At 40.1% G+C, this 27026-nt stretch overlaps 1 protein-coding gene and 1 long non-coding RNA gene across 7 annotated transcripts in view; one reads left to right on the top strand and one right to left on the bottom strand.

The window, feature by feature from the left end:
• Window positions 1-27026, top strand: part of LOC127527858 (uncharacterized) — a 687118-nt gene that overhangs the window by 621032 nt on the left and 39060 nt on the right. The window lies entirely within an intron of this gene.
• LOC114643665 (tripartite motif-containing protein 16-like) overlaps window positions 1-27026 on the bottom strand; it is a 484979-nt gene that overhangs the window by 435217 nt on the left and 22736 nt on the right. For 3 of the 4 annotated variants that reach the window (XR_007934976.1, XR_007934977.1, XM_051927889.1), the window contains exons 2-3: window positions 8445-8540; window positions 2663-2896 (exon numbers count right to left, since the gene is read on the bottom strand). The exons of the other annotated variant lie outside the window; for it this stretch is intronic. Coding sequence is in view for 1 of the 3 variants with exons in the window: in XM_051927889.1 (XP_051783849.1) it covers window positions 2663-2896; window positions 8445-8540 (330 nt within the window). In the remaining 2 variants the exon portion in view is untranslated. The remainder of the gene's footprint in view (window positions 1-2662; window positions 2897-8444; window positions 8541-27026) is intronic. 4 annotated transcript variants of the gene reach the window in all.

Below are 27026 nucleotides of genomic sequence, written 5' to 3' on the forward strand. Positions count from 1 at the left end.
ATACGTATACAAAGGACACGATTGTGCTAATGTCTCCATATCTGAAACGAATGATCACGATGAAACTCGAATGTATGTTGATTCACGGTACGTCAGTGCTCCAGAGGCCATTTGGAGAATATTTTGCTTTCCTATGCACCATCAGAGCCACACAATATGTCGCTTACCGGTTCATTTGGAGCACGAACAAACTGTCTGTTTTCATGCAGGTGATGAGGTACAAGCGGCAAAGAGAGCAGCCACAAAAGATACTAAACTAACCGCGTGGTTTAAACTCAATCAAAACGATCCCAACGCTCACCGTTGGAAATATTGGGAAATTCCTCTTCACTATGTTTGGATTGACAATGGCAATTTCTGGAGAAAACGACATCACCACGGTGATAATGTCATAGGACGAATGTACACTGTCAGTATTAAAGAACCTGAAAGGTTTTACCTTCGATTACTTCTTCAACATGAAACCAGAGCTACATCATTTCACGACATTAGAACTGTCCGAGATGGCTGCACCATCAAACTCTGTCAGACATTCCAACAGGCAGTAAATGACAAAGGATATTTATTAGATGATACAATTTGGCAAAAAACTCTACACGATGCGATATCCTATTCAATGCCATGTCAAGTTCGACAACTATTTGCTTATATCTGTGCCTTCTCATCACCATCAGATCCTTTGACCCTCTGGAATACAAACAAAATGGGAATGATTGAAGATATTTGCCACCAGCTTCATGATACAAATGATTCCTGCATTGACTGTGAAGCCTATGCACTAAACGACATTTGATTGGCTCTTATGCTCCTTGGGTATACATTGGATAACTTCCATTTACCAAATGTTCCAGATTCCTTACCGGATATAAATTCCACAACTATTGATCTACAACAAGAAGAACGAATTGCACAAACTATGCTTTCCTCTTTAAATGAATTACAATCTGATGCTTTTCACAAAATTATTCATGCCACGGAGGACAACAGCCCTATACCCAAATGCTTCTTTCTTGACGGCCCTGGAGGAAGCGGAAAAACATACCTTTATGAAACACTTATACATTTCTTTGCTGCAAGACAACAGATGATTATCGCATCTGCTACAACCGGAGTGGCAGCAAATCTGTTAATAAATGGTCGTACATGTCACTCAATATTCAAAATACCGGTCCCAATCACAGAGACATCAGTATCCACTATGAACATTCACAGTAGCAATGCCCGAGACATCCGTCTTGCAAAACTGATAATTATTGATGAATGTACAATGGCATCCAGTCACTTACTCAACACCATTGATAAACTTCTACAAACGTTGATGAATAATAATATTCCCTTTGGAGGAAAAGTTCTTTTATTAGGAGGAGATTTTAGACAATGCTTGGCTATTGTTCCACATGCCATGCGCTCAGCTATTGTTCAGTCCACCTTAAAATATGCTGACAATTGGCATTGCTTTAAAACAATACAGTTAGTACAAAACATGCGATGTCCAGATCCAGAATATAACAGTTGGCTAATACAACTGGGAAATGGTACACTCACAAATACAGATGGACTTCACCCAGATATTATTTCAATTCCACAATCCTTTATCTCCGACGACTTAGTAAAAGAGATATTTGGAACAGCAATCACATTAGACCAAATACCCCTTTTAACACAACGCGCTATATTATGTCCAAAAAATATTAATGTTAATCACATTAATAACCAGGTCATTTCATTACTTCCTGGAGAGACACGGCTCTTTCTAAGCTCTGACAAAGTTGACTCTGATGACGACAATGAACATATAAATTTCCCCTTAGAATATTTGAACACTATTAACCCAGCCGGATTATCACAACACAACCTTACCCTTAAAAACGGAACAATAATCATGCTATTAAGAAACCTTAACACAAAACAGGGTTTATGCAATGGCACACGGTTAGTCGTCAACACCATGACACAAAATGTTATTCAAGCAACAGTTCTTACAGGATCACATGCTAACAATACTGTTCTCATTCCTAGAATTGACCTTACAAGTTCTGACCTAGAATTACCTTTTACATTGAAACGGCGACAGTTCCCCATTAAACCTGCATTTGCCATGACCATCAACAAATCACAAGGACAAACCATGGACAAGGTTGGCATCTACCTCTCTGAACCCGTTTTTGGACATGGACAACTTTATGTTGCCTTCTCACGTGTTCGACGTTCATCTGACGTTAGAGTTAAAATTATAAATGATCCATGCCAAGGAAGACTCATTCAAGGACAAGACACCATCTTTACTACTAATGTTGTATACAAAGAAATATTCCAATAAAACATTAATATATGCCAAACACTCTATTTGTTATTTCTATGCGCATCATCCAAAGCTGCACACTATTCTATATCTAATTCATACATCTCACTCTTTGTTATGTCCCAACGCCAGGGGTTGGTGAGCGAAGCGAGCAGGGGGCAGAGCCCCCTAGTTTAGAGATATTTGTAAAAAGAATATTTGAAATGTTAATGAAATATGAAAAGACTATCTGTGTTGGGTTCAATGGCCTGTTCTTGTCATGTTGTACAAATTCCTCAGATCTTTTAAATTTCTCTCTAAATGTTCTCACATCCCACACACCCCAGTCTGATCAGACTCTCTGTGAAGTGTCACTCTCACCTGCAGGAAGTGGAGATGGTCCTTGGTCTCTGAAAGCTCCTTCAGCTCAGCTTCTCTCCTCTTCAGCTCCTCAATCTCCTTCTCCAGTTGAATCATGACTCCTTCAGCCTTCTCCATTTCTCTCTTTTCTTGTTCTCTGATCCTCTCAGTCAGTTTCCTGTGGGCTTCCTCAATGCACCGTATCAGAGCAGTGAAGCTCTTCTCATTTTCTTCCACCTCTCTTACCACAGACATCTGAATAAGTAGGATAAAGATTTAGAATTGAGTCACCTGATAAGAATAACCAATCATGAGGTATATTTGTTGTTATTTTGATGTTATGATGGACAGTTTGAATTGGCTGGAGTGACTGGTGGTACTTTATTTGCAGAAGGAAGGTCAGTTGCAGACTGCCACCCAGCCAATATGTTCCCTCCATTATGCTGAGTAACATCATCACTCTGCTGATGCTTCTATTAAGGAAACTGAAGGACTTTATGAGACACACAGTCATGAAAGGCTTCCTTGTGAAAGATCTTGAGAGCCATTGGCAGGAGCTGCTGGGGACACCTCTACTGTCTTGTGAGGACTCCATGTGATGTGATATTTTGTATAAAAGTCTGCCTTTAAAAAAATGGGAAGGTAATTGTGTTAAAATAAAAGTATTTCTGGACCAGAGACTTGTGTAAATTAGTTGTATTCTAGTTTGGAGTGTCAGACGTCACAATGTCAGACCTGTGAGATGGAGATATTAAACAAGAGGGTCTAGGTGTTGGACAAGGGGCTTCAGATTTCCTTTAATTTCATGAACTCTATGTATATTTACCTTCTTCTATCTCTTTTTCATTGTAAAGCTCAGAGTTGTGTATTTATTTCTATGTCTGATGTATTTCTACTTCATTTAGGAACTTTGCATTATTACTAATGAATTTGCTATTGTAACTATGACTCATACTTGTATGATGACACCTGGTGGGTTGTTGTATGTGGCAAGTACATGTAAAAGATCAACTCCTAACCAGCCACTAGAATGAGGAAGAAATGATAATATGACATTTATTATTAGGGAACTTAGGTGAAACTTTACTCCAATTACAAAGAGTCTCATATGGTGTTTTGCCTTTTGGTGCATATGTGGAAAACCTCCCTGGTTGGGTGGATAGGATCCTGGCCAGAACAGGGATTGAAGGAGACAGTTGTCATTGTCACATGCGTCCAGTTCTAAATTAACAATTATAAGAGGATGGATCAGATCAATTGTACTGCAGAACAATTTAAAGACTTAGGTACAAAGCTGAGGTGCAGTAGTGACAAAGTGATCAGAAGTTCAGCCTAGATAGATAGATAGATAGATAGATAGATAGATAGATAGATAGATAGATAGATAGATAGATAGATAGATAGATAGATAGATAGATAGATAGATAGATAGATAGATAGATAGATAGATAGATAGATAGATAGATAGATAGATAGATAGATAGATAGATAGATAGATAGATAGATAGATAGATAGATAGATAGATAGATAGATAGAAAATGGTCCTCATAGAATCTTAATATAATTAAATGATTTATTCTTCATAAAGTTGTATTCCAAATACACAGATACTCTTTTGAGCCTAACAAGTTTTTTGAAAAACAAAGCACAGCCTTACAAATCCAGAAAATCACAAAAGCATAAGGCACAGCTAAAAGAACACAAGAACTCATCAAACTCACAGAGCACATTCACAATGAAACTGTGGGAAACCCTCAGGGTTTATATTGCGGAAGGGAAGCTCCTGGTGGTGACTGGCAGATGGTCCATCTCTTGGAGAGCCACACACAAACCACATGGAACATAACAAAGTCAGCTTATAGACCAAATCTAATACAAAGAATAAAGCAGATACTCATCCAAATCAACATTAACATAAATAATCAAACAAAAAGACATGAAACAAGACTTTGAACAACATCTAGTGGAAGGAATCCTGGCTGAAAATGTCCCAGTTAGCATAGGTGTAGAGAGGGGATTTTATGCGTCAGTAATTAGCAGGAATTCTTGGAGGAAACAACAAAAGCAGACAAGTTTAGAAACATAAACCGAAGGTCAGTCTGTGAGGTTGGCTCTCCTTCACTTCTACTTCTTCAGCTGTCACCTCTGTGTCTGGATTGGACTACACAGTGTTGAGTGACAGATTGTTCTCCGCCTTCTTTCTTTGAACTAAAGACACACCCCACTGGTCTGGACTGGCTGTGTTTAGTACTTTAGTACACTCGATGGTGTTGGTCTGTTTAATGTCAGTCTGTGTTAAATAAATTAGGTTTGAAAAGTTTGGTCTGTCTGGGTACAGAAATGTGTTTAAGGAGTTATGTCTCTGCTGGATTAGAACTTTCTCATAAATGAATCCTGGCAGAACTGGGAATCAAACAGCATGCTACCATAGACAGTCTGCCAGATCATTACAGGGTCAGAGGTACACTAGTGATCACAAAGGAAGCCAATTTGGGGCTTCTGCCAATTAACCAAACTGAAATGTGAGGATGTGGTGGAAGATATGGAATAACTGGAAGAAACCCACTGAGATACTGGAAGAAGGGGTAAAATCCACATTGAAAGTGAATGGAGGAAAGTGGACCTGAGATTCATCAGATGCCACCACTGGACAACCTTACTGTCCTTTGTGATAAAATATGAAAGCTGAAGTAAAACATTTGGAGGTGTACGTTATGTAAAGTCTGCACTCAGTCAAACAGTGGAGATCCTTAAGTTGTGGAGTCTAATAAAACTGAGAAATACCAGAATGAGCAAGAGAAGACCATTACGATTTACAGAATAAATCAAGAATATCCCATCACTCCAAATGAGGTATTATACAGGAAAAGACAGGCTCTCCAATCAGAATGTAACCTATTGATAACAAAAAAACCTGAACAACTCATCTTTACATCACGACATCATTACGGTGAACATGGAGAGAAGGCTAATAAGATCTTATCTCAGCAATGACCAAGTAGGAAGTTTGCAACGCCATAACAGAAATTACCAGCGCAAATGTAGATAAAGTAATGAAGCCTAGAAATATAAGTCACACATTTAGCAAGTACTATAAGTCTTTATATTCTACTCAGTTAAAAGAAGACGAGACACAACCTGAGGAGTTTTTGATGTAATGCAAATTCAACCACTGGACACTCTTAGTGAAGAGGATCTGGACAAAGCTCTGAAACTCTCAGAACATCTGGATGCTGTAAACGCACTCCAAAGTGGGAAAACAACAGGCCCTGATGGCAACCATTGGAATTTCATAATGACATTTTAAACTAAGTTAGCTCCATTATTATTAGCAAAGTTTACAGAAGCTACAGACAACAAAAATGTACCCAAAAAACTTACGCAATTTTCCACACCTCCAACCCATTTCGTTTCCAGAAGAAATCCTAATCAGTCCTGAGGAGTCACACAGCATCTCAGCAACATATTATAACATTTCAAAGAATCTCCTCTTTAAGGGTCCTAGGATATGGTGGGAAAAGGACCTTTTAACCCTTTAACTGCCAACTCCCTAAATATTCCCCACGCCAGGCGAAATCTGAACAATTTTCATTTTTTTACTTTTTTACATTTTTTTTACATTTTTTACATTTATTCAAGCAGTATTGACCACTAAATGTTGTGCAAGTTCTAGAAATGGGCAAACACATAATAAAACACAAAATGTACCTTTTCTCAGGCTTCCACAACAATAAACTTTCATCAACTGTAACTGACGGTCCTGGCATGTAGGGCAACTGAAATGCTTCAAATAAATGATCAATCAAAGGACGTAGCTTGAACAAGCGGTCGCGGTTTGGATCTTTCTTATCTGGCTCATTTCTGTTGTCATTCAAATGAAAGAATTTCAGCAGCAAAGAGAATCGGTTACGTGTCATGATAACTGCAAAAATAGGTGTTGCATACATAGGATCTGTAGACCAGTATATCTCAATATCTGGTTTTCTGATTATTCCCATCAACATCAAAATCCCAATGAATTTTTTCATTTCGTTTTCATCAGTGTCTACCCAAGCACGAACACGGGAATGTGGAGGTAAATTGGGATTTTTCTCAATAAACTGTGCTGCATACAGATTTGTCTGATGAGCAAAATGTCTGATCAAATCAGGTGACACAAACAGCTCATAAAACTGCTCAGCAGTGTAATTGTTTACATCAACAGTAAAGCCACACGTTGCCTCAAACGGATGCAGAAAAGGTAGTTCACCTCGGGCAGCAGTCCAGTTGAGATGCTGGGGATACACCCACTCATCGCCGTCATCCGATGCGTCGTCATTCACAGTATCATGCAGCGCACGTTGCTGATCATCATTGTCGCTAAAATCTTCTTCAGAACTGCTACAATCATGATCAGAATTATTGTCCAAAATTGCCTGCAAAACCTCACTTGAAGTCAGTTTACGTTTCGCCATATTCACAGCTTTCACTTTCGAATCACATCACGTGATCGGCCAATACAAGCGCAGAGTTGTCGAAATACAGCGTAGTAATAATACCCACGCCAAACTGTCAGTTATAGAACGCGCCAGGCATTCACATAACCACAGGCAAATGTGCCGGATAATTCCGGCAGTAGGGCGTCAGCAATAAAGCTACAATGCCGGATATATCCGGCAGAGGGCGGTTAAGGGGTTAATGAATATCTCAGAAAAGGAGTGGAAGTCAGTCATGCATAGAATACACTACAGCTCCATATGTGCGACGTTTTCAACCATTTGACTTCAACTTTTTCATTGATCAAATTTATCTCATTTAAAATTGGAAAGAATCCAACTTGCGAGTGTGGCAATCGAGCTCCAGCCTCACTGGGCCACATGTTTTGGGAGGACAACAAAGTACCATCATATAGGGCTAAAATGTTTGAATATTTTATCAGACAGCCGTGGGGTCTCAATCACTCCTAAATCACTAACAGCTGTGATTGGTGGGCTACCAGAGGGGCCTAAAGTGGAGGAGGACACATTGACTGTATCTGCCTTTACCACATTGTGAGGTCGTGGACTTGTCCTGCTGAACTTGAAGACCCCCAGGCCACCTGTGATAAGTCACTGGGTCACTGATGTTTGACATTTAAGAAAAACAAATTCTCACTTAGAAGATCGGTTCAAAACCTTTATAAAATATGTCAAGATCTAAGAAATAAAACTTTAAAATAAACATCCATAGCAGGGAAAAGGAAATTTTGCCTTTTTATTTATTTATATATTTATGTATGTATATATGTATATACTTATTTATTTTTCTAAATTATTATGGATTTCGTCCCAGCTCTCGGCTCTGTTTGGTAGTTTTTTATTTTTTGCATTTTTTTATTTGTTTACATTTCTGCTTTAACTTTCTGATTTTTATTTTTTATTTTGACTTGGAAAGTCATTTGTTGTATAAGTTGAACTTGATTGTATGCAATGCTATTTTTAAAATAAAAACAACTTAGACCATTAATGGACGTTGTGCCCGCTGATCTAATTCAGAACATTAGCATCGACCTTCAGTGTGAGTTTCTGTCAGTAGAGTTAAGTTTCCTTTAAGCAGCTGATGGATTATCAGAGGACTTTATGGTGATGCTGTCTGAGTCTCCACTGAGTAACACCTGGGATTCTGTCAACATTGAAAGGCCATGAAGGACACCACACAACGTCTTCTCTAACTCTCCCTTCTCGTGTCCTTACTCATCATCACCAGTGAAGCTCTGCTGCTCTTCAAGTTCTCATTTATTTCTCCTCTCTTTAATATGAAGTGTTGTCTTCCTATTCTACTCACCTTCATCTTGTCCATTGCCCTCCTCATCTCCTTCAGTGTCTTCTCTCTCTCCTCAAGTCCCCTCTTGATGTCACTCAGTGTCGCCCCCAGCTGTTTCTGTTTGGACACACAAGAGGACACGCGTGGTCAGAACAGAATTCACGTTCACTTTGTGATTTCTTCTTCTCTTTCTGACTCCTGATATTTTCACAACACATTTGTTTGACATTTCATGACACAACTTAGATTTAATTTAACAAACAGGAATGACAATAAAGATGAAAAGAAAGGTTTAATTTAATTGATGTAAGATTGAGTTTGGGCTTGAAGAGTGCATCAAATACAGAAGACAGTTTGAAGGCACACTGGTGTGTGAGTTAATTCTTGACGTTTAGAAGACATCACATCGACAAACTGGGAAATGTGAAGTTCACACAACACTAAAAATAATAAAACAAACTGGACTGTAAAGGTTCGCTTCTCGGGTCCTCCCTGCGTGGAGTTTGCATGTTCTCCCCGTGTCTGTGTGGGTTTCCTCCGGACGCTCCGGTTTCCTCCCACGGTCCAAAGACATGCAGGTTAGGTGGATTGGTGATTCTAAATTGGCCCTAGTGTGTGCTTGGTGTGTTTGTGTGTGTCCTGCGGTGGGTTGGCACCCTGCCCGGGATTGGTTCCCTGCCTTGTGCCCTGTGTTGGCTGGGACTGGCTCCAGCAGACCCCCGTGACCCTGTGTTCGGATTCAGCGGGTTGGAAAATGGATGGATGGAAGTAAGATACCGAAATACACAAACGATTCTGTTGAATTCAGGAAGAAGGCAACTTAAAGGAATTCTAAAACTCAGAAATGATATTTTTATATGTTACTTACCTCAGCTGTTTTGTTTAGGTGACGGATTATTATTTTTAATTAAAATAGTGAGCTCCGCCCCCTGCTCACTTCACCCACCCACCCGCAGGTTTAGTTCGTGTGGCACTTCAAACATTTAAAAGCCTGTACAACACCTGTCCTTTTGTCTCACTGCCTTGTCTCTCTTCTCCCCCAGACATCCTCTGCTCCTGTGGTGGTCCCGCTCCCGAGGCGCACCCTTATGGACAGGAAGATTTTCTATTCTTCTAATTGAGAGACAGAACTGTCCCCTCTGACTACACACGGAGCTCGATTCACTCCTGAAAGAGACTTATGTTTGTTTGAAGTGTCTAAATAACGTTTGTCTCTAAAATTTCCTGTGTATCTGTGCCACTCTGTGACCCAAGCGTGACTGCGTACGTGGATTTCACTTTCACCAAACCACAAATCTTTTAAGTCACACTTAGAGGCCTCTTCATTGGGAAGAAACACTACTTTACTGTGATGGTAACACGAATTAGACGATCTACAAGTCTCTGACTTAAAGTTTAAATATGAACAGTATATTCAATCTGTTTTCGCTGTTCTGTTATTTCACTGAGTAATAATTTCAGTTTGTTTGTGCGAATGCAATCTTTACTATCATTTTTTGTAGACTTTCGAAATGACCAAAGTCTCCATCTCGTGGATCTTGAACCTGTCTCTCTGGACTTTCAAAAAGTTTCATCAGAAAGATCACATCTCGTCTCTTATAATAGAGAGATGTTTATTACGTTTATGTGTTTTGGTTTCTCCAGAGCCTTCAAGACCACCCAGCCATCCCTGTTAAGGGGTCAGCTCAGAGATGTGCAGGTGGGTGAGCCTGTGGTGTCCTGATGATGGACTATCTGTCAGGCAGACTCAAGGACTGTGTGAGCAACACTGGAGCAGCACAAGGAACAGGCCTGTCTGCTTTACTCTTCACTCTGCGCACCTCACACTGGAAAGAACACAATTTCTCTTTTCTTGAATATCCACAAATCTCCCAAGGAGTGTCTCAGTGGGCTTTAACAGGCCATGTTTTTGAGAGCCCCCTACTCCTGATTCCCTAAGAAGAGAAGAAAAAGAAGAAAATCAAGGTTGAATACACGCACAATAGAGCTAATGTGCCAAAGCCCCAGTCCACCTAAACTGCATGTCTTTCGATTGTAGGAGGAAACCAACATGAAGACAATGAGAACATGCAAACTCCACCAGGGACAAGTCACAGTCGAAAATAAAATGTATTTATAATATAAGGACAACTGAAGATGTACATATTCAAGTGTATACAAACAGACGACATCAACAGACAACATCAAACATAAATAACAATAATAATAATAATAATAATAATAATAATAATACATTTTATTTATTTGTAGGCGTCTTTCTAAACACTCAAGGACACTGAACAATGGACAAAACACAGATTATAAACAAAAGTAAAATACAAAAGTTAAAGTCAGACAGAGTAATTGTAATCAAAGAGAACAAGCCGTCTTAAACAAATGAGTTTTAAGTTTAGATTTGTAAAGTCAGAATGATTCAATATTTCTAAGCTCAGGTGGTAGTGAGTTCCAGAGTAACTGAATGCTGTGCCCCCCATGGTGGTAAGACGGACGAAGGGGACAGTCAAGTGGATGGAGGAAGAGGATCTAAGGGTACGGGAGGGAATGGCAACATGGAGGAGGTCAGGCAGATATGGAGGGGTGAGGTTGTGGAGAGCCTTAAAAGTTAGTTGGAGAATTTTGAATTGAATTCTGAACTTCTGGAAGCCAGTGAAGCTTCTACAAGGCGGGAGTGATATGGTGACTAGAGGGGGTTCTACTAATGATGAGGGCAGCTGAATTCTGGACCAGTTAAAGCTTATAAAGAGATTTGCGAGAAAGACCAAAGAAAAGGGAATTGCAATAATCCAGACGAGAAGTGACAAGGCTATGAACGAGGAGAGCAGTGGTGTGTGGAGTGATGGAGGGGCGAATACGATTAACGTTACACAGACTGGGAGATGTTATTGATGTGGGACTGAAAGGATAAAGTACTGTCAAGGATGACACCTGTGGAGAAGGGGAGACAGAGGAATTATCAATAACAAAAGATAAGTGATCAGTTTGGGATAATGTTGATTTTGTACCAAAGAGGAGAACCTCAGTTTGTCACGTGTTGTTATTTAATTTAAGAAAATTTGAAGAAAACCAGGATTTGATGTCTGCTATGTAATCAGTAAGTGAGGAGGGTGGAAAGGAAGCAGTAGGTTTGCTAGTGAGGTAGAGCTGCGTGTCATCAGCATAACACTTGAAGCTAATGTTATATTTATGAAAGATATTACCAAGGGGAAGGAGGTAAGTAATGAAAAGGAGAGGCCCCAGGACAGAGCCCACCTGAAGTAACAGCGGTGGGCTGGGATGTGAAAGTTTTAAGCTGAACAAACTGAGTGCGGCCTGAGAGGTAGGATCTGAACCAGTCTAGTGGAGTGTGGGTAACGCCAATCGAAGATAATCTATTGAGAAGAGTCGTGTGACAAATAGTGTCAAAGGCCGCACTCAAATCAAGGAGGATGAGAATAGGAATTAAACCAGAATCAGCTGCCATAAGGAGATCGTTAGTAAGTTTGAAAACTGCTGTTTCTGTACTATGGAGGGGCGAAAACCAGACTGGAACTGTTCATACAGATTATTGTGAGATAAATGAGAATGAAGTTGAATAGTCTCTATTTTATCAAGAATTTTGGAAATGAAGGGTTGATTAGAAATAAGACGAAAATTCCTGAAATTAGTCAGACTGGCACCAGGCTTTATCAGTACTGGGGATATTGCAGCAGTTTTAAAAGATGAAGGAACAGAACCAGTAGTGAGAGAAGAGTGGATTATAGCAGAGATAAGGGGGACCATAGAGGGGAGGCAGGCTTTGACCAGAACTGTAGGGAGGGGGTCCAGTTGACAGGTGGATGGCTTAGAGTTACAGACGAGATCTGAGATTTCTGAGAAGGTAGGAAGATGAAAAGAGGAAAATGAGTGAGTTGGTGGGTGAAATTCAATTTAAGTACTGGAGGATCTGTACAGAGAGACTGGTGAATCTTCTGGATTTATTCATTAAAAAAGGACATAAAGGAATTGCACAAATCAGTTGAGTAAAGGTGAGAAGGTAAAGAATCTGGGGGTGTGCAGTGCTGGATTAACCAAATAACCAAAGTAAGTACAGGCTTAGGGCATCAAGGGTAAAGGGGGTACCACAAACATTTTTCATGGCCGAATTTATCACATAAATTACTGAATTAATTAAATTTATAGCCATTTTCAAAATTTAATGAAAAATGAATAATGCCTCCCTGTACCTCCCTATGCCGTCACTGTTCGTAGATGGCGTCTTACACAGTGCGTTCTGCATACTGGTGCCATCTGCGATGGGGAATTCCCGTTTTATGGCGATTCCCTTAAACGCCATGTTATGTCAAAATATTGTGAAAATAATTGACAATATCCATCCATCCATCCATTTTCCAACCCGCTGAATCCGAACACAGGGTCACGGGGGTCTGCTGGAACCAATCCCAGCCAACACAGGGCACAAGGCAGGAAACAATCCCGGGCAGGGTGCCAACCCACCGCAGGATACACAAACACACCCACACACCAAGCACACACTAGGACCAATTTAGAATCGCCAATCCACCTAACCTGCATGTCTTTGGAATGTGGGAGGAAACCCACGCAGACACGGGGAGAACATGCAAACTCCACACAGGGAGGACCCGGGAAGCGAACCCAGGTCCCCAGATCACCCAACTGCGAGGCAGCAGTGCTACCCACTGCGCATCCGTGCCGCCTAATTGACAATATGTTTTTAAATTTTTAAATAATAGTTATTAGTTGATTAAAAATTATTATCACATAATTGTTGTGTTTCGTGAATTATCTGTTATTTAACTTAAAATAAATTTCTAGTGCCTAGAAAGCCTTATTTTCTGTTTTAAGAAAAAAACAAAAAATCATCCCAGTTTGAGGAAAAAATATTCTGGTAAGTCTATTTAATTCTGTTCTGTGATATTTTTAAATTCATTTACTTTATGTAAAAGTGAAAATCGTACAGCTGCTTACTATTGGATAAAATTGTTATAACTTTTTTACTAATAAAGATTTATTAACACATTTTCACAAAATATTCTTCAAATCTTGTACTAAGAATATGTGTAAATAGATTTGCTAAATTGACACAAAAGCCATAAATAAATTAAATAATCAAAATGGTAAATCTACAGTTTTCATGTCAAAATGAAAACCGTACATTTAAAAAAAAACCTTTAAAATTGACCCCAAACATTAAAATTTGTAAAATTTCTGATGCCATTTTCTCTTCAAGTAATGATAAAAACGCGATCAGATCTTTATCGAAAAGCAGTGCAGCACAAAATAAATTTTTAAATCAATTTTGGGGTTAAATTCAATTTCTACAGGTTTTGTCAGGATGTTGGATAATTTGTAGTCCTTAGAATAATGGCAGATAAAATTAATATTTGTAGCCATATAAGCCATTTTTTAGTCACTTTGAGACCTAAAACATCCTTAAATATGAAATGTGAAAAATTTCAAAAAAGCTGAAACAAAGTCTGCGCTAATTGATATTTTGGAATTTGGTTTGCTTCATCAAAAACTAGAGATTTTCACGAATATTTTGGTCCAAGTCTCATTTTGATACGACAGTTTTCACGACCCCCTAGGTACTATAACAATTAAAGCAAATAACCGCTCTAAGCATTACATTGCCGTACGACTTTAACTGTCATGAATTTTTACCATTTTTATTATTTAATTTATTTATGGGTTATGCATTCATTATTTAGCAAATCTTTTACACACATTCTTAATATAAGGTTTAAAGAATATTCTGTGTAAATTTTGTAAGTAAATCTTTCTTAGTAAAAAAGTTATCTGTATTATGTATGGAAGCAGATGTGTTACGTAAGATTGATTATGAAGATCTAATCAAAGAGTTTGCAAGGAAAAAAAGTAGGAGAAAATTCTTAAGATAAAAATAAAATAAAGCATACAAAAGTAAATATTATTTTCTTTCTTACAATAAGTATGTTTCGTTTTAATTTTGAATTTTCTATAATAAAATAAAATTTAATTTTCTAGTTTGCTATTGTTTTAATATTTTGAATTACTAGTGTAAGGGGGCACTAAAATTACTGAGTGCTTAGGACATCTAAGGGTCTTAATCCGATGTCTGGGTGGACATACAGGCCAGTCAGCGGAGGCTCAGACAGGTGAGTACTGAAGCAGGTTGGATAGTGAGCGACAGGAGGGACCAAACAAACACAAACCAAATAAACTTCTGACCGGTCCACAGGTAAAGCAAAGATGAAGACAACTCGGATGTCCAGAGAACAAAGCCAGGTAAGTTTCAAAGCGGGGATAAGCCTAAGAATAGTCCATACAGCCAAATCAGCAGTCGAGATAGAAATCAGTCTAGCTTTAAATGATTGAAAAATAAAACTAAATGAATAAATCTGCACGAAAGAAAATGAAAACAGCTGCTTAGTCCATTAGATTGTAAGTTAATAGTAAAAAAGTTACAGAAGATAAAAAGTTAAAAAGTTACCAGAGAGCAGCGGCGACCAGTCACACCAGCGTTCGCTCAACTGGAAGTATCTGTGTTACTTTAGTTGGTTCTTTCTAATGCACTTATAGGAAAGGCACAGAACTTGTGATTTTATTTCTCATAATTTTTAAGCAAATAATTTCCCATTAAACATCATTCATTCAGCAGCAGCTTTTAAATGTTCTCATCTCAGTTGTGCTTCAGTTCTTAGTTACTTATTAAGTTTCCAGAGTCAGCACTGAGATGGCAGTTTGGTTTTCCTCACAGGTTGCCTGCACTCCCTTACAGCTCCTCTGTGTGTGTGAGACGCTGCTCTGAACTGATTCAAGTCCACTTTAGTTTTCTTACTGAATTAATGAAATGACCCTCACAACAGCTACAGCCTTCTCCTTCACACAGTTATGGTGATGTCAACTCCCAGAATTCACCCCCTGACTTTATCTTAACAGACGAGTCCCAGTCAGAAGTTCTCACACTCTGAGCAGGTGAACTCCTGACTTGGTTTATGGTCACTCAGGTAGAGGTGACGCTTTGAGAGAACTCAGTTGTTTGTGGGCCATCTTGGGGATCTCATCCTGAGCTGTTTCATGACTTGCACCAGTCTCACCAGGATGGACTCCAGCAGCCAATGCTCTGAACTTGAAACATCAGGTTTATAAGGTCCAGTAAAACCTCGATTATCAGTCAGGGTTCAGGACCGAGGCTGTGACAGATAAGAGAAAAGACGGATAACAGAGCAGCTAATTTAGAAATGACATACAGTAGATTAGTGTAGTGAACAGTCATAAAAAACTAAATTAACAAAATGAATTAATTTATATAATATTGTAATGACTAGTGTAATAAGCAAATACAACTCAGAGGTCCTGGAGTTTTCTATGTTTTACGTGGAGTCTTCGTTCCCTCACAAGCGGTGTCCTGTCTTACACTCCGTTATTTGGTTACAGAGTTCACCTCCTCAACAATCACAGAAAGCTTTCCCTACCGATCAGTTGATCTCCTGCCACTCTCGTTGTGTCTTTCTGATACCACAAACACTCCTGCTTATTGTCTCCTGACTCCCTGCTCCACACCTTCACTTCTCTCCTCACTTCTCCTGTCCGCCCCTCACAGAACAGAAGCCCCTCAGCCAGTCCCATCACTTACACCTTTCTGCCCTTTCCGCCCTTTCTGCCCCCATACAGAGCATCACAAGCTGCCTGCACACCACAATATATTAACACACCTGATATAACAGAATATATAAAGAAAATGACAATGCAGAAGACCATTAACATTAATACAGAATAACGTTACCGTCACTGTTTCCATTTTCATCACATTTTTCAATTATTTCAGCATCCCGCTTTCTATCATTCACTGTTGGCCTTCCTACTCCGTCATTGACGCAATACTTGAAGAGCTGTTACTGTTTAGTAAACGTTTAATAAGTTCAAACACCACACACATATGTTGATAGGCCATAACAATGAATAGTCATTTAGTTTAATTATAACAAAAGAGAAAAGCTACAAACCACCATTACAGCTGAAGGTACGTAACGGACACTGGGATTTCTGTTGTTCCAATGTGCAGAACTCGCAGTAGTAATCAGGAGACGCTGGCGTGCACAAGGTGGGGTTTTTGTTATTTAGTCCTGACAGTTAATCAAGTGACAGATAATCGAGTTTTACTGGAGATGAAGAGATTTCTCTGTCACATTAAATGTACAAATTCTTTAACTCAAAGTTTTTCAAACAGTTTCCATTAAACAGTAAACTTCACTCACCTGCTTTTCTTCTCTTTCCATCTCCAGCTCGACCATTTTATGACCGTTATGTTCAGTCATTCCACACATCATGCAAATACACATCTGATCAGTTTTGCAAAACATCTCAAGACTTTTCTGATGTTTCTCACAGAGTTTCTCCTTCAGATTTCTATCAGGATCAACCAGCTTGTGATGCTTCAGGGTCGCTACTTCATAGTGAGGCTGCAAGTGAGTCTGACAGTAGGAGGCCGGGCAGGTGAGACAGGACTTCACCGCTCTGAACTTCTCACCAGTACAGAAGTCACACTCCACATCTTCAAAGATGGCATAACTCTGAGGCGGAGGAGAACTGAGTCTTGGTCTCTTAAATTTCTTGATGACTTCATTCAGCAGTGTGCTTCTGTTCAGCTCAGGCCTTGTGGTGAAGGTGTGTCTGCACTGAGGACAGCTGCACACTTGGCTCTGATCCCAGCAGTCCGTGAGGCACTTCAGACAGAAACTGTGACCACAGAGGATGGTGACAGGGTCAGTCAGGGTGTCCAGACACAACGAGCAGGTGAACTCGTCCTGTGATACAAACAGCTGGGCTTCAGCCATCGTCAGTCTGAGGAGAGGCAGGCAGAGAGAATCAGTCAGAGGAACAAGGAAGTGACTTGTGAAGAAACGAAAGTGAAAGTTTGTCTGAGCTCAGTGAGGAGGAGGAGGAGGAGGAGATTTAAAGAGAAAGCTGAGAGCTGACAGAGAGAACATCTGAGGAGACACTGAAGGTGAACAGTTAATGTGAGACAGGAGCTCAGAGAGTGAAGACCACCAAGTGAGAGAAGAGATGACCTGTCACAGGGGGTCTGCTAAAGTGTCATTCACGTCAGTATTTCTTATTCACTTATTACACACTGAAGTGCACATCAGACTCCACATTAGTCCTCTTTATTAAATAAATTATCCATCCCATAATAAGTTCTCGTCTCTTGCTTATCAATAATGAATGTTTGTGTTTTTCTTTGTCTATGCCAGTAATTTATCAGATTATTCAGTAAAGACCCCAACTGAAGCCCAATCAGTTTAATAAACAGAATAATATGATACATTAATAAACACAAGGATAGTAGAAATATGAAAACATCTGAAAAACTGATAACAGACAGACAGACAAACAGACAGACAGACAGACAGACTCACACACACACAGACACACACACACACACACACACACACACACACACACACGTAACACACAGCAGGCGCTCGCTGCTCTCGGCTCCTTCACAGTTTTTTAGATTTTCTTGGTTATTCAAGTCGTTTTATCTCAGGATTTGTGAGACTTAATCAAGTCTGTTGAACAGGCTCGTCTACTCCTGCACCCTACGATTAACACACACAGATCCGAGTCACACAATTGGGTATAAGTGATGCCCTGATGCCAGTCCCTCTGTAATAGCCCACCTCAGACTCATTCCACTTAAGTACATAACAGTGACCCCTCCAGCCTGTCACTTCTCAGTGTCCCACACTGGGACTCGCTGTCACCAACACTAACAAATGTACAGATGTCTCAGAGACATATGAAGGCTCGTATAACATTTGGTTTCATGCCAGTTCCAAACCAAGGGGGTCTTACTTCTGCCGCCCCTGCTCTTCTGTAGCCAGCAGACACACCACATGCACTTCAGATCAGGTCTTCTACCTCAACCTAAGTATATTCAGGCCTGGCCAGTACTTGGATTGGAGACCATCTAGGAAAAGCTTAGGTGTCTGCAGGAAGAGGTGTTGGTGAGGCCAGTAGGGGCTTACCCAGTGGTCTGAATGTGGATCCCAATGCCCCAGTGCAGTGACGAGGACACTGTACTGTATAAATGGTGCTGATCTTCAGATGAGATGTAAAACTGAAGTCCTGACTCTCTGTGGTTATTAAAGATCCCTGTGTGTCCTCCATAAAGATGTTTTGGCTAAATTGCCCTCCAAGGCCTTGTCATTGTGCCCCCCTAATCGTCCCCTGTCTCTCATTAGCTAACTGTTTCTCTCACCACTTCACCATCTAATAGCTCATGTGTGGTGAGCATACTGGCACAAAAATGTCTGCCATCACATCATCAGGTGGATGCTGCATATTAGTGGTGGTTGAAGTGGCTCCCAACTCACTGTGTAGAAGAACTTTGATTAGTGAGACAAGCACAATAAAAATATAAAGAATTATTTTTATTATTCAACTGCAACCTCTCAGCGTTGATAACACCCTTGGCCAGAAAGCAGTCATTTCCAACATCTGTTCCTCTAATATTTACTTCAGTCACTCAAGAAATAGTATAGAAATGTCAAACGAATGTGTAATTTAATGTAAGAGTTAAATTTGAACCCTGGTCCAATGTGCACCTAGCATGTGTCTGAATCTCATATCCTTCTGACTTTATGCTTAAAAGGTGACGCTGTTATTTTTATTCACTACGATAAAATCTTTTTTTGTTCTTTATATAACCCCTTAAGAGAAGTGCTATATTTATGGCATAACCTTTCTTCTATAATACTGTTTCCTGTTTTGTACCCAGCTGGATCATAATATATATATATATAGGCCATTGTTCTTTTCTCTTCTCTGTGAAATTCACACATCTCCTAAAATAAGAATAAAAATAATACATTCAAAAAGTCACGTATATCCTAAACATATAACGTATATCCTGAGCCTGGAACAGGGGAAAGTCCCAAGGCTTTGGAAAACATCTTGCATCACCCCAGTCCCAAAGGTATCACGTCCTGGTGAGCTGAATGACTTCCGGCCTGTCGCTCTAACATCACATGTGATGAAGACCATGGAGCGGCTGCTGCTTCACCACCTGAGGCCACAGGTCCAACACGCCCTCGACCCTCTGCAGTTCGCATACCAGGAGAAAGTGGGAGCGGAAGATGCCATCATCTATATGCTACATCGATCCCTCTCCCACTTGGACAGAGGCAGTGGCGCTGTAAGAATTATGTTTCTAGACTTCTCTAGTGCCTTCAACACCATCCAACCTCTGCTCCTTAGGGACAAGCTGACAGAGATGGGAGTAGATTCATACCTGGTGGCATGGATCGTGGACTATCTTACAAACAGACCTCAGTATGTGCGTCTCGGGAATTGCAGATCTGACATTGTGGTCAGCAACACAGGAGCGCCACAAGGGACTGTACTTTCTCCGGTCCTGTTCAGCCTATATACATCGGACTTCCAATATAACTCGGAGTCCTGCCACGTGCAAAAGTTTGCTGACGACACTGCTATCGTGGGCTGCATCAGGAGTGGGCAGGAGGAGGAGTATAGAAACCTCATCAAGGACTTTGTTAAATGGTGCGACTTAAACCATCTACACCTGAACACCAGCAAAACCAAGGAACTGGTGGTGGATTTTAGGAGACCCAGGCCCCTCATGGACCCCGTGATCATCAGAGGTGACTGTGTGCAGAGGGTGCAGATCTATAAATACCTAGGAGTGCAGCTGGACGATAAATTAGACTGGACTGCCAATACTGATTCTCTGTGCAAGAAAGGACAGAGCCGCCTGTACTTCCTTAGAAGACTGGCATCCTTCAACATCTGCAGTAAGATGCTGCAGATGTTCTATCAGATGGTTGTGGCGAGTGCCCTCTTCTACGCAGTGGTGTGCTGGGGAGGCAGCATCAAGAAGAAAGACGCCTCACGCCTGGACAAACTGGTGAGGAAGGCAGGCTCTATTGTTGGCATAGAGCTGGACAGTTTAACATCTGTGGCAGAGCGAAGGGCGCTCAGCAGGCTCCTATCAATTATGGAGAATCCACTACATCCATTAAACAGTGTCATCTCCAGACAGAGGAGCAGTTTCAGCGACAGACTGCTGTCACTGTCCTGCTCCACTGACAGACTGAGAAGATCATTCCTCCCCCAAACTATGCGACTCTTCAATTCCACCAGAGGGGGTAAACGTTGAACATTATTCAAGTTACTGTCTGTTTTTTTTTACCTGCATTTTTTTATTACTCTTTAATTTAATATTTTTTGCTGCTGGAATATGTGAATTTCCCCCTGGGATTAATAAAGTATCTATCTATCTATCTATCTATCTATCTATCTATCTATCTATCTATCTATCTATCTATCTATCTATCTATCTATCTATCTATCTATCTATCTATCTATCTATCTATCTATCTAACAAACAGGACTATCAATCAAATTGTGGTCATCTAAGGTATCAAAATCTGCCTTGTCCTGTTAGCAACTGGGTGTAACCAATCAAGTTTTCTGAATTTGTAATTAATTCCTTTTAAAGAAAAGTGACCTAATTAATGAATTGTATAAATATAGCCTGAGGACATTTTTTTCCTTTATAGCAATGTGACTAACATGTGACTAACATGTAATACACTTGTTACCTCTTCGGAGATTTAGATAAAGAATAACAATTGACGCTTTCTCCTGATTGTGTTTTATTGCTTAAATCGGGGCATTCCAGTTGGGGGGTGTCTGTATGTTGTGATAGATCGAGGCTTTATCCACCTCTTGAACCCTCAGGTACCACTCTGATAACCAGGTGAAAATATAAATATTCTTTATTTTATAAGAATACCGTGCACAAAACACTCTCCACACCCCACTCATAAACACTACAATTCTCTCTAAACAAACCAATACTTCCTCGCCCAGACACTTTGCCACCCTACCTCCCAGCTCAGCTCAGTGTACTGGGCTTCCCATAGTCCTTTTATATCCCCTGACCCGGAAATGGTTCCTGGCAAAACCCACAAGTCCGTTTCCTTCCGGGTCAGGGTAAACAGTCCTTTTCTTCACCCCGGGAGCACGTCGTTCCTTCCGGTCACGTGATGATGACGTACTCCCGGGTTATAGGGCACACAAGAGCCCACTAGCCCCCCTACAGTGACTCCTGGTGGCCACCAAGGTATCCAGCAGGGCTGTGAATATAAACTCCAAAGTCCATGAGGCCCTGCTGGAACTCGGGGCACCATCATGCTGTCTGGAGGGCTCCTCCTAGCGGCCTGGGGGTGGCGACCGGAGTCTGTAGCCGTTCGTCCATCACAATGTATTCAAATTTCTTCCACAGTTTTTGGCGCCTTAACGTGGGGCTCCAAGGTTCACCTGGTGAGGGGACCCACTCTAACCTGAAACCTCAAGAAGAAGAGGCCAGAAAATAGTTAGTGTCTGGTGGGACCAGATCCGGCAAACTTTAGGACTGACCTGTTACTGGTCCACTGCTGGGACCCAAGATACAGGGACTCCGGAATCCGTGTTGAGGAGATTCAAACCCACAGTCAGGTAGGAGAAAGTTCAATCTATGTATTATTTAAAGTGTATGATAGGGTTTTTTTTCTTTAAAGGTCGTGACAAGGGGGAATACAATAAAAAAAAAAAAAAAAACTCTTATGAGTAAAAGAATCCATCGGTGGCCAGATAGGACCGGAATCAGGTTCAGTCACCTGTCGGTGGCTAGACAGGGGTAAAGATCGGAGCTCCAGGGATATATATCTATATAAAAAATAAAAAAAAATAAAAATGTATGTGTTTATGAGGTTATGCTAAGCCGGCATTGTGTGAAATAAATAGGTAAATAAAATATTCATATATTCGTATATACAGTGCATCCAGAAAGTATTCACAGCGCATCACTTTTTCCACATTTTGTTATGTTACAGCCTTATTCCAAAATGGATTAAATTCATTTTTCTCCTCAGAATTCTACACACAACACCCCATAATGACAACATGAAAAAAGTTTACTTGACGTTTTTGCAAATGTATTAAAAATTAAAAAAACTGAGAAATCCCATGTACATAAGTATTCACAGCCTTTGCTCAATACTTTGTCGATGCACCTTTGGCAGCAATTACTGCCTCAAGTCTTTTTGAATACTAGCAAAATACCAGCGCATCGCAGCGGTGAAGTATTGCTTTAAAATTTTAAATAATAAACTGAGGGAAAATGTACCAATAATTATTTGTTAAGGATCTCTTTGTATACCACGTTGTCACTTCACCCCTCCGGTTGTAATATGACCAAGCTGTGCGCTAAGCTTACTCTTGAGCATGCAACGTATAGTTGGCCATGTGAAAAGCAATCTTGCCTCAAATCAATGCCAACCTTTTGTAGGGTCTGTCCCTGAGACTTATTAATTGTCATTGCGACGCAGAGCCTTAGTGGAAATTGGAGGCGTTTGAATTGAAATGGGAGATCAGAGGGTTTAACGGGGATGCGACGAATAAAAACTCTCTCCCCTGAGCCACTGCCAGTACAAACAGTTGCCTCAATGACGTTCTTTTGCAGGCAGGTGACCTGAAGTCTCGTGCCATTACAAAGTTTCAGTGGCTGTAAGTTTCTCAGTAACATTATTGGTGCCGCAACCTTCAAAATTAGATGATGATCAGGAGTGCCTGGAGGATTCAGAGTGTGGACCGAGCTGCAGGCTATGGACGTATATATGTACGTAAGTAGGATTCAGTTAGCGTCGGGAACCCTCGTACCAAATTTCTTGAAAATGGGCCCATTAAGTAACAAAGACAATTGGAAAGTTCAATATGGCGGCCGACAGTGGTGTCATACCACGGAAATAAGTACGTACATCGGTTGCGGTTAGCGCTGGGAAGCCGCCTACCAAATTTCGTGAAGATGGGGCCATAAATAAGAAAGTTTCAAGTGGCGGACATTGTTGACCGTTATGACCGTTACGTGTAGAATTTCGAAATGAAACCTGCTTAACTTTTATAAGTAAACTGTAAGGAATGAGCCTGACAAAGTTCAGCATTCTACCTACATGGAAAGATGGAGAGTTAGTGATGAGTGAGTCAGTGAGGGCTTTGCCTTTTATTAGTATAGATGTATGTGTGTATGTATATATGTGTGTGTGTATATATATATATATATATATATATATATATATGTGTGTGTTTGTATGTGTTTGTGTGTGTACATATAAATATATATATATATATATATATATATATATATATATATAGCTGTACCCGGCCATGCGTTGCTGTGGCTCAGTCTGCTTAAATGAAAAAGAAAGAAAAGAGAAAGCGCACGTTTCTAATATGTTTAATTTCACAATGCTTGTGGGTATACAATATTTTTTGTTGTTCCATTGTCTGTGCAGAAGGTTAGACTGAATAATATTATTAAGTTCGTAGACGTCTTTGTGTTTGGCTGCAAGAATAGCTCGTTCACTCAGCCAATCGTGATTCTTATAATTGGTTTGAAAATTGGGAAATACTTTTTCAACCAGTTCTTCTTTTGACGTCACTAAATTGCAGAAGTTATGAGGCAATGAAATTCGTCCTGAGGTCAGGTCAACCAGCACCTTTCCGTTCCCAATTTCCAGATTTCTCCAACCCCGTTATTGACAGTTTGCATTATTTGATCGTAAATGCCTTTTTGCTGAAGCGTTAGCTTAGGAATATTTGATTGCACAGCAGCAGATCGATTCGGTGATGACATTCCCAATTGATTGAGAACTTTGTTCGCGATTTCTAAGCACAAATCTTCAATCATTATCAACACTTAGTTGTAGATTTCTGCTGTGAAATCCATGTTTATATTTGAATTTTACTTGTGTATTCGATGGAAAATATCTTCAGCCATGTGCGATTTATATTTCTCCCATAACTGTGTTGGAGATGAAGGAGATCTCCGGGGGGATCACGCCTGAAATTACCAAGCGTTACTGTTTATGGCTGTGTATTGGAACATCCGAATCCTGCTTCCTCCTCCTGCTGTGCTTTCTGCTGCTTGCTATCGTCGCTCACCTAAGCTACCATACCCGCCTATCCTACCAGCTCCGTTGTGCTGTGCTGCTTCTACACTGCTATCAGCTAAGTATCACTCACTATTTTAGCGCTTTGAGTACTGAGAAAAGCGCTATATAAATGTAATGAATTATTATTATTTATTATTAAACACTAAAGTACAAAAACGAAGTAGAAAGTAACACTAAACCACAACACCGCCGGGAACACCAGCACACCGTGTCTACTAAACACTAAGAAACACTAAAGGAAAAAATACTATTCAGTAAGTACCGCGTCTACTAAACAGTAAATCAGTAAAGGAGAAAGGACTAACCGTGTCAGCTGTGGAGCTCAGCTCAGAGCGAAATGAAGTGAATGGGAGGGGAGATGATCACATGACTCCCCTATATGCCTTAACTCTCCGTCCCTCCACAAACATAGTCTCTCGGATCCCAATCCTCCTTTCGCACACCGCATCTACTAAACACTAAGAAACACTAAGTAGAAACACTAAAGGAAAACATGCTATTCAGTAAGCACCGCGTCTACTAAACAGTAAAGGAGAAAGTACTAAACACTATGGAAAAAGAACGGCAAGACCGCGTCAGCAGCGGAGCTCAGCTCGGAGCGAAATGAAGTGAATGAAATGAGGTTAATGGGAGGGGAGATGATCACGTGACTCCAAACACCCGCCTTAACTCTCCATCCCTCCACAAACACACAAACACAGCCACACGGATCCCAACTCTCCTTTATAGATATATGAATACAAATGTAAATGTTCGTTTGTTCAAAACCTTAAATCTCCGAAAGTTCTTCACCGATTGCTTTGAAATTTTAACACAGCGTTGCATTCGAATATGTGCGTGTTTTTATATACATATTATATAGATGTCACACCTGTGACAGGTAAAAACATGCTTTTTTTGAAAACACAGTGCCATCTGTTGAACGTAAAAGCAACACACGCCATACTAAATATTTACAATTCTATTTCAATGTTTCGATCAAATACATTTGTAAGTACGTGAATAAAGGCAGCGACATAGCATTTTTTGGCATGCAACAAGAAAGAAGTGATAAGAATGCGGTCATACATATCGATGAAATCACACAGTATTAGACTGGAGGATACATAAGCAGCAATGATGCTGTATGGCGAATTCTTTCATTTCCCATACATGAACGAAGTCCAGATGTTGTTCACTTAGCAGTACATCTAAAAAACGGAATAGGGTGGGATAAAACTAAATGTGTTTAAGAAGTGTACCTAATAAAGTTTAATGTCAGGATTTACTAGCAGCTGATATTGAAAGTGTGGGGTCAGACTGCAGTCACAGGGACCACTCACCTCGTCACAGCAGACTATCATGCGTCACATGGACACACACGGGGACAAACACACACAGCAGGACACAAACACTTGGACTGGGTAGCAACGCTCATCGGCCTCAATAATTAGCTTCAGTTCAGTGAATGGAAGAATAAACATTCATATGGCATCACCATATTTTTTGCTGCATTCTCCATTTTCTTTAAAATTATATATATATTTTTTTATAACTTTTTGTTCTTTATTACAAAACTAGCTGTGCTGCACGTCTAAGATGCGTTGAATTCTAAGCAATCAACGTAGATCTCAGTGTTAATGTTTGCAGTGGGAATCTGTGGGAATGTATTTTGAAATGCGTGTGGTAATAAAATGAATTGCAATTATAATTCCAACAGATGGTGTATCACAAATGTTTGTAGTAGTACAGTCCATTAGTACAAATGTTTCTGATGTGCCATCTGTTGGAATGACAAATCCAATGCTTATTTCTCTGCTATATGCAATTCTGTTTGCAGAGCTGAAGCAGAACAAACTGTCGCAGGTCAGGACCAGCAGTTGTGTGCCAGCAGGGAGGTTTACATGCTGTTACGGTGCCCACTAATCACACTCACACTAACACACATTCTGTCATTAAACTGCTGGCCGATATCAGTGGTGACGTCTGGTGCTGCGGCTCTGTAACTGGATGATATTGATTAGTATGGGAGTCATAAAACCAGTGATAATGTTTGTGAGCGCCACCTGTTGGAAAGACAGAGACAAAGTGACTGGACAGATACACAGACAGACACACAGACACTTGTCCTTTTATTAAAGAGTAATAATCATAAACAAGAAGTCCTAATATCATAAAAACATTCAAAATATGATATATGATAAGTGGAATTTAAAAATCAAAAACTAGCCAAATGAACAGATTTGACAAATAACAGTCGTCCATATTTTTTTTTCTGTGTGTTTTGGTCTTTTTCGATTAATAAGCAATTCAAATTTTTCAAACTGTGAAGCATTAACAGGCCATTTATCTCTGTGATTGTAACACCTAATCATAATTAACTAAAGATTAATCTAAAATAAGTATTCTTGTACACATTAATTATTATTAAACCAAACTGTCCTTAAAGGTGATGTCAATATTCTGAATATTTTGTGGATCTCACCAAACAATTCACATCCTAACTTCTAGTGTGTTTAATATTCAGAGAGGCCACAAGAGGGAGCAGTTTGGCTCCAGAAGAATCAGCTGATGTCACAGCCCTGAAAGTCACAGGAATGTCACTAACGTTCAAGTCACATGACCA

Source organism: Erpetoichthys calabaricus, chromosome 5, assembly GCF_900747795.2.
Source record: "Erpetoichthys calabaricus chromosome 5, fErpCal1.3, whole genome shotgun sequence".
Taxonomy (NCBI): Eukaryota; Metazoa; Chordata; class Cladistia; order Polypteriformes; family Polypteridae; genus Erpetoichthys; species Erpetoichthys calabaricus.